The sequence below is a fragment of the Chiloscyllium punctatum genome, chromosome 19 (assembly GCF_047496795.1).
Source record: "Chiloscyllium punctatum isolate Juve2018m chromosome 19, sChiPun1.3, whole genome shotgun sequence".
NCBI classification, from domain to species: Eukaryota; Metazoa; Chordata; class Chondrichthyes; order Orectolobiformes; family Hemiscylliidae; genus Chiloscyllium; species Chiloscyllium punctatum.
Window position 1 is genome coordinate 37812209 of NC_092757.1, and position 19492 is coordinate 37831700.

At 41.6% G+C, this 19492-nt stretch overlaps 1 protein-coding gene across 2 annotated transcripts; it reads left to right on the forward strand.

Moving 5' to 3' along the window:
- The first annotated feature begins 1170 nt into the window (after positions 1 to 1170).
- Positions 1171 to 15420, forward strand: LOC140491272 (NACHT, LRR and PYD domains-containing protein 3-like). Of its 2 annotated transcripts, XM_072589243.1 has the most exons (4): positions 1171 to 1581; positions 2919 to 3088; positions 8712 to 8778; positions 12753 to 15420. In XM_072589243.1, exons 3-4 carry the CDS (start codon positions 8730 to 8732, stop codon positions 14060 to 14062), a joined length of 1359 nt encoding a protein of 452 aa, XP_072445344.1. In that variant the 5' UTR covers positions 1171 to 1581; positions 2919 to 3088; positions 8712 to 8729; the 3' UTR covers positions 14063 to 15420. The 2 variants fall into 2 exon arrangements, with proteins under 2 accessions (XP_072445344.1, XP_072445343.1); XM_072589242.1 differs by lacking the exons at positions 1171 to 1581; positions 2919 to 3088 and having other exon boundaries at positions 8481 to 8778.
- Positions 15421 to 19492: the final 4072 nt, after the last annotated feature.

Consider the following 19492-nt stretch of genomic DNA (forward strand, 5'->3'; position numbering starts at 1 on the left):
TTTTTATCTTTCCCCTCTCACCCTAAACCTATGTCCTCTAGTTCTGGACTCCCCCACCCCAGGGAAAATACTTTGTCGATTGATCCCATCCATGCCCCTTCATGATTTTATAAACTTTCATAAGATCACCCCTCAGCCTGTTCAGCCTCTCCCTCTAGCTCAAATCCTCCAACCCTCGCAACATTCCTGCAAATCTTTTCTGAAATGTTTCAAGTTTCACAAATCCTTCCTACAGGAGGGAGACCAGAATTGCACACAATATTCCAAAAGTGACCTAACCAATGTCCTGTACAGCTTCAACTCATTGCTCCTTTTGACAATGTTCTATGTCCATTCACAGACATCCTTGACCCTGGAACAAGGGAGGCCATGCACCATCTTGGTCCCTTTTGCAGCCACAGAATAGCCTGTGGAGACCCCTATTAGTACTGGTTTTCTGCACTTTGATCCTGCCTGTTGAACAACAGTGCCAGCTGTGGTAGCACTGTTCTGGCAGCTGCTGTTGTTATCCCCTGATCAGGCCCTACCAACCACTCCACTCCTCTCCTCTCAATATTCAAAACAGTATTCTTGTTGGAGATGGTTTAGCCACAGGGGTGTCCCAGTCTCCAACTGCCTGTCCCTTCCAGCTACCTGCCTGAACCTTGATAGCGTCCACGACTCTAAAACTCCTGTCTATGACGCTTTCCACTCACTTTCCTGAATGCCACGAAGTGTATCCACAAACTGACCCATGTAAGAAGCTACAATTGGACAGTTCCCACAGGTTTGGTTGGCATGACTGTTCGAACTGTCTCTTACTTCCTACATTCGACATGATAAGCACACTACCCATTTTAATCTTCTCACAACTATTTCATTGAAAATTAATGTCTATTAAAATTAACTTACAGCCGTAGAGTTAGAATCTTATTAAAGAACATTAAATATGCAATTAATTCTAGAAATAGCAGTCTAGATCCCACTCTAAATCCCATGACTGTACTGCTCCCCCACCAGCCTAACTCCCATTGCCCTTAAACCTGATGGGGAGGGCAAGGTGAATGGAGGTTTCAGGTAAGAATAGTGAGTCATCTGACTGTTACTGACCAATCAGCAGCCCTTCTGTCCAAAACGTTACTTTGGCATTGTGACGTCACTCCCCTCCAGGTTTGGCCCCGGAAGCTCCTTCCGCTGCTTCAGCCCCTCAAGGTGTGTCTTCAAACCCGACCCTGCTCCTTCGGGATTGATCTGGAAGCTCCCACTGAGTGAGACCGTTTCATTGCCGGGTCACAGGGAGCCTGGACTGTGCTGGGTGTTGACAGTGTCGATTAAATATTAATCAACCTGTCACTGAGAGGTGTGAAAAAGGGGATAAATCGGAATCACCTTCTTCTGTGCTGTCGATCTCTACGACAATCATATAACCAGAAGATAACACACTGAGATCTTAATCAAGGTGCAGGAACAAATGACTGCAGATGCTGGAATCGGAACTGAAAACAACAAATGCTGGAGATCACAGCGGGTCAGATAGTATTCACAGAGGGAGAACAAGCTAACGTTTCGAGTCTAGATGACTTTTCATCTTAAATCAATACAGTTAAATATTTTTTGTGTCATTGCATTTTGATATCAACATGATCATTTTGCTGTTATTAGAATGTAGTTTGCTTACATTTGTTCAATAGCAGCAGCAACAAAATTCCGCCAAATTTTGATCAGTCTAACAATGGTACATATTCTTTTGTTTAGCTTGTGAACAAATGCAAAATTATGACGGAGTAAATGTGGGACAAATACAATGTACTTCAGTGAAAGGAAGAAATGGAAAAGATAAAGTTCAAAGATCAGCTGTGTTACTGGCAATATTCCCTGATGAGTATCAGACACTCCAGGATAGAATGTTACAATTTCAGGAAAGGCTGAGAAGTAACTGTGGCTATCAGAATGGTAAACAGCATGGCAAGCATCTCAGGAGACTGCATAGCCTGAGCACAACTTGCAGATGAATGGTATTTGGTGCTTGGCCACTGGGCAGACCACCTATGAACAAAAACAGTTGTTTTATCCCCTCATACATGATCTGTGGCAGCAGGAGAGATCATCTAGGCTCACGATCCTGCTACATGGAAACACAGAATTCAGTTTACTGAACCAGCTCATAACATCAATTGGATGGTCAGGCTGGTTGTAAGCAGGTCTTGGCAGTGTGGCTGTGGAGGGAGGTAACTATCTGTCCTTCTGTGGTTCCATTCAAGCCCGGGCATCCTTGGAGATGGGGTGCAGAATGTCCATCTCAATGCCTTTAGAGGGATGGAACACCACAGAGGCATACAGTGCTTTATTTCCCGTCCAACTCCATTTCGATTTTATCCCTTCCCTCTCTTCCTACTACGTCCCCTACCATGTTTATATTTGGTATTGCATTGCCCAGAAAAGGCTGCGCTTGTAAATCATCAATTGGATACACATGAGTTTTTACTGGTGGTGGCTGCTCGTTATACAAAAACAACAAAAGAAGTTGCAGTGGGAAAGAACTCATTTTTGTGTGATAACACTTCTGGGTAGAAACATATACTAATAAAACACAGCAATGAAGGACTCCTATGGTGCAGGGTTAGAATTCTTAAGTGTGTTCAAGTTCAGCCTGCTACCCTAAATGTGTAATATCTATGGGCAGAGTGATTAGAAATAACTAATGAGAACTGAAACAATTTAGGTTTTTGACTGTCATGTAGGAGGAGAAAGAGACCATTAATCCTTTTGAAATTGCTACATAGAGACAGGAAGAGTCTGCAAGTAAAATCGCACAATTATTTATTGCAAATTAATATTTTGTATCTATGGTTGAAAGTAGAAGGTTTTCGGTGTGATATTTCTTTAACTTTTTACATCAGATTTTTTAATTGCATGTTTGGTTCACTTTCTTCTGACAGACAATGATGGAAAAGGAATTAGTCAATTGCTGAATAGTTACAGCGACAAGGAATTAAACCTGATTACCCAATTCTACTGTGAGAGATTGGAGGATGCAATATTAGACTTGGTGGAGAGCATTGCCCTGACATTAACAGCAACTGATTCATTGAGCAATGGAAATTACACTGTAAGTTTAACAATAGAATAATGGAATAATGGAAAAATTCTATAATATATCAGTAAATTGATTGAAGTGGGCATGTAATTGAAGGAACCTTTGGAAATTTAAGGAAAAGTAACAAGGTTGTGCATCTCATTAATGATATGAAAAACAATAAAAGTAAGGGTCAGGGGTACAAAACTAAAAATGCACCAGAAAATAGAAAATACTGAAACAATATTTTTTTCAAATAAAAAAAATAATGAAAAGTTGTTTACTTGAAGGACCGATAACGAACTGAGAGCAAAATAGAAATTAGGGAGGTGGGACCCCATGGCTTAGTGGTTAGTGGATGAAACCATGTGATGATGAAAACCACATGTTAGAGAATGTCAGGATACCAGATTAGTTTTAGCGAGATGGAAGAAATGCCATGATGAATATTTCACTGGGAAGAATAGCTTGTGTGTGCTCTGCAAGCAACAAGATCCTAGCAGAGAGCACAAATAAAAATACCATGGTGGGGAGGGATTGGTGTCAGCGGTTTTAAGGGTGACGCTGGAATACCCAGTGAGTTCAGTTTCCAAATCGATTATGATGGAATTCTTCAGTTTATGTTGTATGCAGCTTTTGGTTTAAGCTCTAACACTATGGTCATTGTGTCATTCAGAACTGAGAGAGTTAAGTTTGGCTTGACCTAGAAATAAGTGAAACATTGTCACAGGGCAGCACAGTGGTTAGCATTGCTGCCTCACAGCACCAAGGTCCCAGGTTCGATTCCAGCCTCAGGCAACTATCTGTGTGGAGTTTGCACATTTCTCTCCGGGTGCTCCGGTTTCCTCCCACAGTCCAAAGATGTGCAGGTCAAGTGAGTTGGCCATGTTAAATTGCCCATAGGTTAGGTGTGTTAGTCAGAGGGAAATGGGCCTGGGTAGGTTACTCTTTGAAGGGCCTGTGCCCACACTGTAGGGAATCTAAAAAAAATAAGAAATATGTTGTCAAGTTTTAAACCTTATGAAGTTCAAGTTCAAGTACCAGTAAGGTGCCACTCATGTCCCTGAGGCAGGTAATATTGAGGGACTCTTGAAGAAGTGTTCTGTCCAGATCATTGAAAGTGAGGAATTACAACCCCTTGTGAAGTTTTCTTGACTTGGTAGTGTTCCATGTTATTCATGGCCGGTGAGTTTAGCTGAGAAATCTCTGGTCACTGTACTAATTACTTTTGCTAATCAATGTGCTCCATAGTGTGCTATATCAAAGTCTGTTCCCATATTTGCCTCTTGTTAATTCTGGATGTTGAACATAAACTGTGCATAAATTCTGGCCCACTGTTATAAATGTATTAAGTAAAATCTGTTGCTGTTTGTTGCTAGAGAATTATTCAGCTTTTTTCGTTGACTAAGTTCCTTGAACTCACTGTGTCTACTCTTTAGATGAAGGTAATTGGTCTCTAGTCAAATCATAATATAGATTTTCCACGTGCTCATGTGTCACATTGTAAAACGTACAAAACAAACTGGTAAATGTGACTTGAAATTAACACGCAGAGTTCATTCAAAATGGTTTCTTACAACTACAAAATATTTTTAAACAAAACAAAAACAAGTTACATGTAATGAATACAGTAAATAGTTTTGCCATAGTGAATATCCCTGTCACCAAGAATGACCACAGCTTGAAAATTTATCAATTCATATTGAAGGGAAGAGCCTTTCATGTTTGGACAGATGACATACATTTATAAAAGTATATCATGCCAGCTATTCCACAGTAAAAAAAATCTTCGGGAAAATGTTTACAAATTAAGACCAGAGCTGTGAAGGAAATATTTCATGATTCCAAAAACAAATTATTCCTTGGTGGAAGAAAGGCTTCCTTAGAAACATGAACCATCAAGCTAAGTCAGATAATGATTATGACATCACAGTGAAATATAATAACATGCAAATTTATCATTTCATTAAGTTTCCTCCCCAGTGGCTCAGTGAGCATTTGCATTGAGTCATTAATTGTTCTTGCCAAGTTGGGAATGACATGCTTTCATGAAGCATTGCACTCGATTTGATGTGATCTAGCTGAATTCTCGATAGGATTGGGATCCAGGATTATTAAACAGCTGCAGTGAATGAAAGGTAGAATATTTCCAAGTCCAGATTGTTTGTAGGTTGAATATCAGGGTTGTGGATTTGGTACGATAGGAATATAAAGATTCAGAATAAAGCAATTCAGTGCAGCATGTCTGCACTAACCAGAAAGAAATTGAAAAAGAAAAGTCGCCCAATTTAATTTTAAGGATGAGAAAGTGAGACTGCAGATGCTGGAGATCAGAATCTCTGGTGCTGGAAAAGCACAGCAGGTCAGGCAGCATCTGAGAAGCAGGAGAGTCGACGTTTTGGTCACAAGCTCTTCATCAGGAATGGGGGGGTCCCAAGGGGACTGAGAGATAGGGTTGGGCTGGGGGGGTGGGGTGGGGTATAGGTAGCTGGGAATGCAATAGGTAGATAAAGGTGAAGGTGATAGGTTGGAGAGGAGGGTGGAGCAGCTTGGTGGGAGGTAAATGGACAGGTAGGACAGTTCAAGAGGGCAGTGCTGAGATGGAAGGTTGGATCTAGGAGAAGGCGGGGGAAGGGGAAATGAGGAAAATGGTGAAACCCAAATTGATTCTGGGTGGTTGGTGGGTCCCAAGACAGAAGATGAGACATTCTTCCTCTAGATATCAGGTGGTTAGGATTTGGTGGTGGAGGAGGTCCAGGATTTGCATATCCGTGGTGGAGTGGATCACTCTGACACAAGTAGGGAGGATGTGTTGGGTCGGCTAGAGGTTATTAAGGTGGACAAATCCCCAAGACCAGATGGGATCTATCCCAGGTTGCTGAGGGAGGTGAGAGAGGAAATAGCTGGGGCCTGACAGATATCTTTGTAGCATCCTTAAATACAGGTGAGGTGCCGGACGACTGGAAGGTTGCTCATGTTGTCCCCCTTTACAAGAAGTGAAGTAGGGATATTGCGGGTAACTATAGACCAGTGAGCCTGGCGTCATTGGTGGGAAAGTTGTTGGAGAAGGTACTGAGGGATAGGATCTATTTATATTTGGAAAATAATGAGCTTATCAGTGGTAGACAACATGGTTTTGTACGGGGGAGATCGTGCCTTACCAACTTATTAGAGTTCTTCGAGGAAGTGACCAAGTTGATAGATGAAAGAAGGGCTGTTGATGGCGTTTGCATGGACTTTCGTAAGGCATTTGATAAGGTTCCCCATTGTAGACTAATGGAGAAAGTGAAGTCACATGGTGTGCAGGGTGTTCTAGCTAGGTGGATAAAGAACTGGTTGAGCAACAGGAGACAGAGAGCAGTAGTTGAAGGGAGTTTCTTGAAATGGGGAAACGTGACCAGTGGTGGTCCACAGGGGTCAGTGTTGGGGCCACTGTTGTTTGTGATATACATAAATGATCTGGAAGAGGGCACTGTTGGTATGATCAGCAAGTTTGCAGATGACACGAAGATTGGTGGAGTAGCAGAAAGCAAAAGGGACTGTCAGAGAATATAGGAGGGTATAGATAGACTGGAGAGTTGAGTGGAAAAGTGGCAGATGGCTTTCGATCCAGATAAATGTGAGGTGATGCATTTAGGCGAGACTAATTCAAGAGTGAATTATACAATGAATGGAAAAGCCTTGGGAAAAGTTGATGAGCAGAGAGATCTGGGAGTGCAGGTCCACTGTACCCTGAAGGTTGCTGCACAGGTGGATAGACTGGTCAAGAAGACATACAGTATGCTTGCCTTCATTGGACAGGGTATTGAATATAAGAGCTGGCAAATCATGTTAAAATTGTACAAGACATTGGTTTGGCCACATTTAGAATACTGTGTACAGTTCTGGTCGCCACATTACCAAAAGGATGATGTGGACGCTTTGGAGAGGTTGCAGAGAAGGTTTATGAGGGTGTTGTCTGGTCTGGAAAGTGCTAGCTATGAAGGGAGGTTGAGTAGGTTAGGTTTATTTTCATTAGAAAAAAGGAGATTGAGGGGGGACCTGATTGAGGTTTACAAAATCATAAAGGATATAGACAGGGTGGATAGAGATAAGCTTTTACCCAGGGTGAAGGATTCAATAACAAGAGGTCACGCTTTCAAGGTGAGAGATGGAAGGGTTAAGGGGGATACACGCGGCAAGTACTTCACACAGAGGGTGGTGGGTGTCTGGAGCGCGTTGCCAGCAGAGGTGGTAGAAGCAGGCACAGTAGATTTATTTAAGATGCATGAGTAGGTGGGGAGCAGAGGGATACAGATGCTTAGGAATTGGGCGACAGGTTTAGACAGTACATTTGGATTGGCTTAGGCTTGGAGGGCCAAAGGTCCTGTTCCTGGACTGTAAATTATCTTTGTTCTTTGTTCTTTGTTCTTTGTAAGCACACGAGTTGAAAAGGCAACACTTCATGCAGTTGCAGTGATGTTAATATTGTGTCTGTTGGTGAGCTGAAGGATATTTATGACTTCAATTATTGGAGTTTCATGATGTTATCAGAACTAGTTACCCAAATTGCCCCAAATACCATAATGACCGTTGATATCCTTTCAATTCTTACTGCAATAAAATCATGGCAATTACAAACTTTTCAATATTTCCTACAAAATTTCCAATTTATTGTTTTGGATTTCCTTTTTGTTTCTTTGGATATAGCAGTGAAACTAGTCCACTTTTAATGTAGGAATTCATTGAAGGTGTTGTGGTTCTAGCATCAAAGGCTATTAAAGTGACAACATGGATCTCATGTTCACATCATAGTTCAACTGTTATGGATTCAAACCCAAACCCCAAAACTTCCACTTCCAATATTGTAGAGTTTGGCTTTGTTTATCACATGACTTGTTAACTGCAAGTTTCATGTCATATCCAATAGATTCCTCTATTCCTGATGAAGGGCTTTTGCCCAAAACATCGATTTTCCTGCTTCTCGGATGCTGCCTGAATTGCTGTGCTTTTCCAGCACCACTGTAATCTAGAATCTGGTTTCCAGCATCTGCAGCCCTTGTTTTTGCCTACTACTAATGTCTCCCTCATAGTACTTCTTCACAAGTGGAGGGAAGGTCTCATCAGTGTGCTGAGATGAATATTCTTCACCAATCGAACATCATTAATGTAACAGCTTTTCATAATTACGACATTGCTGTTTATCATTTTCTCTCATGGTTTTCCTTTCTATTTCTTCTTTTTCTTGTTTCTTTCTGGTTTATTCCATTGCTCTTCCTTAGTTTCTTTCTTTCCCATCTTTCTTTTTCCCTCATTTCCTCCATCAATTCATTCTTCCATTCCGTTCCTTCATCTATTGTTTCCCTTTTCCCTTTCTATTTTACCTGTTCTTCTCTTTTATTTCAGTATATCCATAATCTGTCAGAGCATCAACAGAGAAAGGAAGCAACAAAACATTTTCTGAACACAGTGACCAAAACCAATGGCTGTGGAGAACGAATATTTTGGGAAACATTGGTGAAAATGCAAGAATCAAAACCAAAACTGAAACTCATTCTGAAAGAAATTCAGAGCAGAAGTGTTGTACAGTCCAAGTATTTCTAGCAATCAAACATGGTTGCCTCTTTAATGGGTGAGGCTGCCATACACTACTAATGAAATGAAACATCTTTCCCAGGTTTTGACTTGCTTTATAATGCAAGCATCGGAGAGATGGAAGGAGAGCTATCAGATCACCTCAAAAGGTAAGTCAAAATAAAAATAATCGTTAATCATAAAAACGTACCGCATTAATTAAGTTCTAACATTTTATTTGTGTCTCACATTTCACCACTGAAAGGAAACAAACCCTCCAAATTATTACCATGAACTGTTTCTATAAACTGCAATCAAAGTTACAACACGAAGCAAATGAACTGGAACTTGGGCATGGACAGTGTTCCATCTGCCACAAATTATATTCCACTTGTGTGATATTGAGCTTTGTTGGAAATTGCTGAATGCTCATTTTGATTTTCCCAGCTGCTCTGGAGTAGACTGAGCCCAACTTTCCAGTTTTAGATGCTGAACCACAAAGTCACATTCAGTTTTGCAAGTCAGTTGGTTTTAAAATCTTCCCTAGTACTTTGTCAGGCCATTATTTCTTTTCCCTTCAGTCACATCAGGGTCTGAATAGAAGTCTTGCTTTTACTGTCAATACAAGGCCTTAGGGTGCCTTTATGCAAATGTAAACCTCAATATCGCCAGAGTCTCGGAGTCTACAAAGTCTGTATTGGGCTGGAGTCACATAGAGTTCGAGACCCAGTTAAAGCTTGAATCAAATACATGACAGACTGAGTAAAGATGATGTCATTTATAGGATCACAATTGGTTAGAACATAGAAGAATACAGCGCAGTACAGGCCCTTCAGCCCTCGATGTTGCGCCGATCAAAGCCCACCTAACCTACACTAACCCACTATCCTCCATATACCTATCCAATGCCCGCTTAAATACCCATAAAGAGGGAGAGTCCACTACTGCTACTGGCAGGGCATTCCATGAACTTACGACTCGCTGAGTGAAGAACCTACCCCTAACATCAGTCCTATATCTACCCCCTCTTAATTTAAAGCTATGCCCCCTTGTAATAGCTGACTCCATACGTGGAAAAAGGTTCTCACTGTCAACCCTATCTAACCCCCTAATCATCTTGTACACCTCTATCAAATCACCCCTAAACCTTCTTTTCTCCAATGAAAACAACCCCAAGTGCCTCAGCCTTTCCTCATAGGATTTTCCTACCATACCAGGCAACATCCTGGTAAACTTCCTCTGCACCCGTTCCAGTGCCTCCACATCCTTCCTATAGTATGGCGACCAAAACTGCACACAATATTCCAGATGCGGCCGCACCAGAGTCCTATACAACTGCAGCATGACCTCAGGACTCCGGAACTCAATTCCTCTACCAATAAAAGCCAGTACGCCATATGCCTTCTTCACTGCACTATTTACCTGGGTGGCAACTTTCAGAGATCTGTGTACATGGACACCAAGATCCCTCTGCTCTTCCACACTACCAAGTAGTCTACCATTAGCACAGTAATCCATCTTTTTATTACTCTTACCAAAGTGAATCACTTCACACTTAGCTACATTGAACTCCATTTGCCACCTTTCTGCCCAGCTCTGCAGCTTCTCTATATCCCGCTGTAACCTGCCATATCCTTCCTCACTGTCTACAACTCCTCCGACTTTCGTATCATCCGCAAACTTGCTCACCCAACCTTCTAACCCTTCCTCCAGGTCATTTATAAAAATGACAAACAGCAATATGTAGATAAGCCAACAAGAGGTGAGGCCATACTGGATTTGGTTCTGGGTAACGAACCAGGCCAGGTATTAGAACTAGGGGTAGGTGAGCACTTTGGGGACAGTGACCACAATTCGGTGATTTTTACTCTAGTGATGGAGAGGGATAAGTGTGTACTACAGGGCAAGAGTTATAGCTGGGGGCAGGGAAATTATGATGCGTTGAGGCATGACTTAGGATGTGTGGATTGGAAAAGTAGATTCCAAGGCAAGAGCGTAATTGATATGTGGAACTTGTTCAAGGAGCAGCTATTGAGTGTCGTTGATAAGTACGTACCTATCAGGCAGGGAGGAAAGGGTCGTGTGAGGGAGCCGTGGTTTAATAAGGAGTTGGAATCCCTTGTTAAATGGAAGAGGGCGGCCTTTGTAAAGATGAGGCGTGAAGGTTCAATAGGGGCAATTGAGAGTTATAAGGTAGCCCGGAAGGACCTGAAGAGAGAGCTAAGAGCAGCAAGGAGGGGACATGAAAGGTGCTTAGTTGGTAGGATTAGGGAAAACCCTAAGGCTTTCTATAGGTATGTTAGGAATAAAAGAATGACTAGGGAAGGAATAGGTCCAATCAAGGATAGTAATGGGAAGTTGCGTGTGGAGGCTGAAGAGATTGGGGAGGCGCTGAATGAATACTTTTCGTCAGTATTCACTCAGGAACAGGACATTGTTGTCGATATGAATACTGAGGCACGAATAAGTAGAATGGATGGCTTTGAGATATGTAGAGAAGAGGTGTTGGAAATTCTGGCAAGGGTGAAAATAGATAAGTCCCCTGGGCCTGATGGCATTTATCCCAGGATTCTCTGGGAAGCAAGGGAGGAGATTGCAGAGCCATTGGCCTTGATTTTTGTGTCCTCTTTGTCGACAGGAGTAGTGCCAGAGGACTGGAGGCTAGCAAACGTGGTTCCCTTGTTCAAGAAGGGGAGTAGGGATAATCCTAGTAACTATAGGCCAGTGAGTCTCACTTCTGTTGTGGGCAAAGTCTTAGAGAGAATTGTAAGGGATAGGATTTATGCACATCTAGACTAGTTACTGATGAAGTCAGATCTGGTGAATACAGAAGTTAGAGTGTGGTCTCATAGTGTGGACAGTCTGAACTGATATGTATGTACTGGTTGAAGAAGGTCTTGATTCATATGTCGGCTCCACCCTGGGCAGTGACTTGAAACACACATTGACCTAAAGAAGGTGAGGATGTGGGTCACGTATAGAAACAGAATCTTTAAACATCCAAGTGTCATATTTCTACCGATTGCATGTGTACTAGAGTTCACCATGTATCAGATTGCACACATGTTGTTTGGGCATTGAATGAAGGCACAAATAGGGCTACAATGATATTAGCTTGACCTAATTGATCAACCAGGACTAGATAAGGAATTGTTTTTCAATAAGTCACATATCCCTGAAACACATTTCTACACACAGTGCTGAAACATTGGATTTGTGAAGAGCACATATTTGCTGAAATCTTACTGACATAGAGTGGCTGTGTCAAAGACTGTACTCAATTGTCTGGCCAGGTAGTTAGTTGACTTGGAAACATATTTAGGCTCATAATGGGGTAAGATTTGCTTCATCTATGTATCTATGTCTCGAACTTGTTAAAACATGAAATCAAATATGGGGTCAAGCTGGGTATAGGTAGATTCACATGAAGATTCAGAATAGATAGGGAGTTCATTTACATACAATCTTAGACTGTACAATGAGAGGCTTCAGCTTTCGCACTGAAATGAACAATGAGTTGATAAAATTGGTGGAAGATCCCAATGTGATCCTTATACATCGACAGTGTTGTTTTATAATTATGGTTCACATAGCACATTTAATTGTATCACTGGTTTGTCATCCTGTTCCCAACATTCAGCATTGAAAAAGTGAGTGTTATGCACAGTCCCTATTCAGCCAGTGGGCCATATGTTTACATTAGGTATAAGTTGTCTGAGATTGAAGCAGACATCAATCTTATAAACACTCTGATACTATCTCCACTGAGGACAACAGACAAAACAAAAATGAATACAGTAAATAATAATAAGTGAACAATGTGATAATATTTGGCTTCTCAGATATTCCAATGGTAAATTCTCCTCAAATGGAGATGGAGAAGATGAAAGAGTGGAGGGGCTTGTCTGTTATAACGTAAAATCTACTATAATCCATCTGATTCTCCCTGGTTTATATTTAATTTAATTCAGTATTTATCCGGCAAGATTAATTTCTAGCACGGCGTAGTAAAATTTGGATTCGACTCACATATTTTGTATTGCTACCCAACTCAAACTCCTCCTTGCTTCTTGTTAATTGTTTTAATGTAGTTAATTAACAAATAAGAACAATGCCAACATAATTTTGATCATTGTCATGAAAGGTATACAAGATCAACATAAGCAACACCTCCTCCACCAAACCGAGCATGTGGTCAAACACACCATCAAAGGAGACAGCAAAATAACGATCATTTCCTTCACTGATCGATATACAGAGCTTATCATTATTTCCACTCTGCCTGAACGGAGACTAGTGGAACATGAGCTCCTTTCGAGAGGTAGGGAACATGAAGAATGGCAGCGGAAGTACATCACCAGCGAACTTGAAAAAAATCGGATTGATCAATTATTCAGGAGCAGTTTTGGCCACTCCAGCCTGTCTGGCACCACGGTGGTTAGCGGAGTGGCTGGCATTGGTAAGACAACAATGGTGCAGAGGATGGTCCATGAATGGGCATCAGGAAACATCTATCCTCAGTTCCAATTTGTTCTACATTTCACATTTCGAAATCTTAATGTCATCAACAGAGCCGTTTCTCTGACTGAAATGGTATTGGATCAGTACCCTTATTTAGAAAAGATAATTGAAGATATCTGGATGAAACCTGAATATCTTCTCTTGGTTTTTGATGGATTAGATGAGTACAAACACCAGATTGATTTCACTGGCCGCGTGGCTGGTGATGTCTCTGCGAATCACTGTGTTGCACCTGACTGCAGATGTGAAATTTTTGAAATGGTGCACTCCCTGGTACAGCAACAGCTGCTCAGAGGTTGTTCTGTGCTGGTTACCAGCCGGCCGACTGCCCTTGACTCATTGGAAAAGGCCAATGTCAACCTTTGGGCTGAGATCCTGGGTTTTCTTGCTGATGAAAGAAAAGAGTTTGTCAGAAAGTTTTTTGGCAGTGAGCAACTCGCTACCAATGTCTTCAAACACGTCAAGGAGAATGAGATCCTGTACACCATGTGCTACAACCCTTCATATTGCTGGATCATTTGCTCAACCTTAGGCCCGCTCTTTACACAGCAGAAGTGCAAGCAACCTCTTCCCAAAACCATCACTCAACTTTTCTCCATCTACCTTTCCAATCTCTTGGACAACCACAAGCGAGATGTTGAGGACCAGCGGATGGTTTTACAGCGACTCAGGGAGTTGGCTTACCAGGGAGTTTCGAAAAGGAGAATTGTTTTTAATGAGAATCACTTCATTCAGCATCAGCTGAAGTCCAGCAAATTAATTTCAGGATTCATGATGGAGATCCTTGAAAGGGATGACACAGCTAAAAACATTGTGTATACATTTCTCCACCTTACCATCCAGGAATTCTTGGCCGCCCTGGCTCAGAATGTGGTGGAAATGCTTCACTGTGCTTTTAAGAATGATGATGGTCGGTTTGAGATTTTTATTTGATTTTTAGTTGGTCTTTCAACACCCACTTCATCCCGAAATCTGGAACCATTCCTGGGTCCACTGTCTGATCACACGACCTGTCAGGTAATAGATTGGCTGCAGGCCAATGTTCAGGCAGAAATTAAAAACATGGACAGAGTCACTGGAAAGAGGAAACTGCTGAACACATTCCATTATTTGTCAGAGTCTCAGAATTGAGCTTTAGTTCTGAAGACCATTGGATCTGTGGAACATTTGAACTTTGGGGACTCCAATCCAAAGAATGCACTGAGATTGAACCCAATGGACTGTTTTGTAATGTCTCATGTTGGACAACGTTGTGAATCAGTGATGGAGTTGAATTTGGAGAAATGTTATATTCAGGAGGAGGGAATCAAACGATTGGCCCCTGCAATCCACAAGTGCAAAGTTCTAAGATAGGTTTGATCCGGGTGAAATTAGATAACATGTCAGCAATGACCCATTGATTTTCTCTTATAAATTCCACCTGATATGAATTTCATAGGATCACAGAATCTCTACAGAGCAGAAAACTGTCATTTGGACCATCTCGTCTACATCAACCCTCTGAAGTGCATCCCATCCAGACCCCTCCCCTATCCCTGCATTTCCCAAGGGACATGAAAGGCTACAGAAAAGATTTAGAAGGATGTTGCCAGGGTTGGAGCATTTGACCTATAGGGAGAGGCTGAATGGACTGGGACTGTTTTCCCTGGAGCATTGAAGGCTGAGGGTGACCTTATATATAAGAGTTTATAAAGTCATGAGGAACATGTTTAGGGTAAATAGGCAAGGTCTTTTCCTTGGGATCTGTAAGTGAGAGGGGAAAGATTTAAAAAGGTACTTAAGGGGCAATTTCTTCACACAAAGGATGGTGTGCGTATGGAATGAGCTGCCAGAGGAAATGGTGGAGGCTGGTGCAATTACAACATTTAAAAGGCATCTGGATGGGTATATGAATAGGAATCATTTCGAGGGATATGGGCCAAATGCTGGCAAATTTGATTAGATTAATTAAGGATATCTGGTCGGCATGGACGAGTTGGACCAAAGGGTCTGTTTCCTTGTACATCTCTATGACTCTATAACCCATCTAGTCTGCACATCCCTGGACACTATGGGCAATTTAGCACAATCAGTCCATCTAACCTGCACATAGTTGACTGTGGGAGGAAACCAGAATACCCAAAGGCAACCCCCTGCAGACACTGGGCGAATGTGCAAACTCCACACAGACAGTCACCCAGGGGTGGAATCAAACCCAGATCCCTGGTGCTGTGAGGAAACAGTGCTAACTGTTGAGCCACTTGTCACTATAGTAGCTGAATCACAATTACTATCGTTTTTTTTTCAAGGAGAGTCAATGAGTTTTCCATGCTTTTTATTTATTTTTAACGCTACTACCGCATTGACCTTGATACTAAGTACTCTTAACTATAACAAAAAAAAAGCACCAGGCTAACTTAGTTGGTCTTACACTGTGGGACATTCAAAGCCACAAGGAGTCTGGCAGAGTCTTTAACTAGTGCTATGACAAGGAAACAAAGAACTGAGCCAAATCATCGTACCTCTGTGTTCACAACAGAGTAAAATGAAAACCTTCAAAGATTTTAACCTCAACAATTCCTAACTAGACTTTATAACCAATCGCAGACTCTGTTGATAAATGAAACCTAGGCGGTAGGTTAATAACTGAAACAACAAAAAAAAAGCAATTTATTACCAATATAGGAACTTTAGCAGAGCAAAATTAAACAACAAAGTTTGAAACCAATAGCCTTGTTTTCAGGGCAATTCACACAAAAGACAGACAGACAGACAAATAAACACAGTGAAGGGATAATTAAAATAAAGTAACAAAACTGGCCAGATTAAGTGGTTTTCATATCTTATTCTCAATGTATATTTAATGGTTTCTTTGTTAATTTTCTGAAGATATCAATCTGTGCCACCTTTGAATTCACTCTGAGAACTCAAATTCTGAAATAAAGTGGAAGTTTAGGCAGGGAGCATTTAAATCTTCATGCTGTAATGTCAATAGCTAAGTTCATTCTCTCAAAAGCACAGTCCCAAAAACCAACTTAAATCATGATCTATGCCTATGATTGACCATCTCATTCTCTCCCAGAAACAAATGGAAATTGCTGTTCTAAGGAAAGCTCATTGGACCAAAATATATCTATCCACAGATGCTGCCAGACCTGCTGCGCTTTTCCCTCAATTTTTGTTTTCGTTTCTTATGTCCAGTATCCACAGTTCTTTTGATTTTATGTTCTATCCCAGGCTTGTTCACAACAATTCCCAGGTACTGGCCTGATCAATTCCCAAACATTTCTTCTCTGGTTCAATGTGCTGCTCTCCCACTGTGCTGAAACATCTACAGGATCCTATTGATCAAGAGCTAACCTGCCATTAAACTTTGAAGCCCCACCTCGCGAACAAACAGCAGCTTGTTTGTTTGTTTTGTTGAAACATAAGTTGCTGTCCACAATCCAAAAATCATTTCCAGCTCATTGCAGTTCACAGCGACAAAGCAATATTGATGAAATAATAAATTAAATGAAAAGTTGGCGAAGGTTTGAACACTAATCCTAAGAGGCCCTCAATTAAATGAACAGACCTGGTGTGTGACTGAACACAGTTCACTGACAGAGAATAGCAATGGAGATCAGGTGGCAAATCAAACTGTTGAACCCAACCTCTGTCACCAATTGTGTGCCATTGCAGAGATGAATATCATCGTTTGTAGTTTACTTTTACAAACCAAAGCTAATCTGATATTGTATTTGACCCAACCATTCACTAGATAAATAGTAAGTGAATGCTGTACCTAGTTCAATGCAGAATACGTTGCTAACAGCAAGGCTGCCATTCATGTATCTGAAACTGTTACAGGGGCGGGTCAGGGTGGGTTTGAAATAGAGGTTCAACAGTCTGTGATTTACAGGAGGCATGATCTGCCCTTTGTGGTAGCACAAGATTCACCATTCACCTCAGCAGCAGGGAGATTGGGCAGCTCATCACCACATATTTTACATGACTGTTGGGATGAACTATTATCCATTCTGTTTGGAACTGAAAACATGGCTTGTGTATTGTTAAATACATCACAGAAGGAGGAATTTATTGATTGATTGATGTCTATAAGTCTTTTTCTTTGTTGTGTTATCCAAGCAGGACAATAATGCCTCACAATTAACCATTGTTTTTACTCTTTGCTGGATTACATATGGATGAGTTCAATGGAATATAATTGCATAAATGTTTAAAAAAATTGGATATAAGACAATCAATTGCGTTCAACTGTTCAGAGAGTCAAATAACATGAAGAGAGACCCTTTGGTCCAACCAGTCCATGCTGAACGTAATCCCAAACTAAAATAGTCCCAGCTGCCTGCTCCAAGCCCATATCCCTCCAAACCTTTCCTTCTCATGTATTTATCAAAATATCTTTTAGAGTCATAGAGTCATAGAGATGTACAGCACGGAAACAGACCCTTCGGTCCAACCTGTCCACGCCGACCAGATATTCCAACCCAACCTAGTCCCACCTGCCAGCACCCAGCCCATATCCCTCCAAACCCTTCCTGATCATATACCCATTCAAATGCCTCTTAAATGTTGCAATTGTACCAGCCTCCACCACATCCTCTGGCAGCTCATTCCATACACGTACCACCCTCTGCGTGAAAAAGTTGCCCCTTAGGTCTCTTTTATATCTTTCCCCTCTCACCCTAAACCTATGCCCTCTAGTTCTGGACTACTCAACCCCAGGGAAAAGACTTTGTCTATTTAGCCTATCCATGCCCCTCATAATTTTGTAAACCTCTATAAGGTCACCCCTCAGCCTCCGACACTCCAAGGAAAACAGCCTGAGCCTGTTCAGTCTCTCCCTATAGCTCAAATCCTCCAACCCAGGCAACATCCTTGTAAATCTTTTCTTAACCCTTTCAAGTTTCACAACATCTTTCCAAGAGGAAGGAGACTAGAATTGCATCCAACAGTGGCCTAATCAATGTCCTGCACAGCTGCAACATGACCTCCCAACTCCTGTACTCAATACTCTGACCAATAAAGGAAAGCATACCAAACCCCTTCTTCACTATCTACCTACGACTCCACTTTCAAGGAGCTATGAACCTGCACTCCAAGGTCTCTTTGTTCAGCCACGCTCCCTAGGACCTTACTATTAAGTTCTGCTAAGATTTGCTTTCCCAAAATGTACGAATTCGCATTTGTCTGAATTAAATTCCATCTGCCACTTCTCAGCCCATTAGCCCATCTGGTCCAGATACTGTTGTAATCTGAGGTAACCCTCTTCTCTGTCCACTACACCTCCAATTTTGGTGTCATTTGCAAGCTTACTAACTGTACCTCTTACATAAATAATTTGGACGTGAGCATAAATGACAAAAAGTAGAGGATCCATGTGGCACTCCAGTGGTCACAGGCCTCCAGTCTGAAAAACAACCCTCCACCACCACTGTCTTCTACCTTTGAGCCAGTTCTGTATCCAGATGGCCAGTTCTTCCTGTATTCCATGAGATCTAACCTTGCTAATCAGTCTCCCATGGGGAACCTTGTCAAAGCCTTACTGAAGTCTATATAGATCACATCTACTGCTCTGTCCTCATCAACCCTCTTTGTTACTTCTTCAAAGAACTCTTGTATACCTGCAACAAGGCATTCCAACTCCTGTACTCCATTCTCTGCAATTTGTTCAATTGTACAATAAACCGGTTAGTTATTAATTATTTCTTATTATTACCTGTCTTCAGTTGTACATAAAGCGATATTCAACTTGTCATAAACATATGTTTATTACACAAACAGTCATATGTTTAAGTGTGTAATTATTCCCAGCGTTCGACTTTAGTGACAGTCTGTGTTTGACACTGGGTCAGAGATTGGTCAGCGCTGTAACTGTTCCCCTGTGGGAATGACAGGGTCAGCATCAACAGTGTGTGTAAAATCAGTCGGGATCAGGTCGTAGTTTGGAACCAGTGACCATCTGCACGTGTGCCTGTCCCACTCTCATCAAATACACTGGAGACCCCGCTAACAAAACTCTGAAAGAAATCACATTTGTAAGGGAGGATTAATTAAGTAATCTCCCTCCCAGTCCCTAAAAGACCATTTTTTGATGCTCCCACTGCATTCACTGTGACTTCACTTTGACCATCTCTGGTCCCTATCTCATGTCGGGTTGCAGGGTCGGGTCGACTTGTCAGTGTCCAACGGCAATTTTGTCAATTTGTCTGTTAAATATTTGCCTCTAACGCAGATCTCCACAAGGCTCCATTCAGTCTTAGAGTTCAACAAATGGTGCATCGTCCAATGGTAAAGACTGGAAAGGACCCAGCATTTCATTGTGCACCCGTGTGTTCAATTCAGGCTGCACTCAGCTAAATGTTCAGACATTAGTCTCCC

Excerpts from the sequence above, each read along its gene's own strand:
- LOC140491272 (XM_072589242.1), top strand. The coding sequence starts at position 8,694 with ATGAAACATCTTTCCCAGGTTTTGACTTGCTTTATAATGCAAGCATCG. Across the intron at positions 8,779-12,752 it reads CTATCAGATCACCTCAAAAG|GTATACAAGATCAACATAAG; the intron begins GTAAGTCAAAAT and ends TTGTCATGAAAG.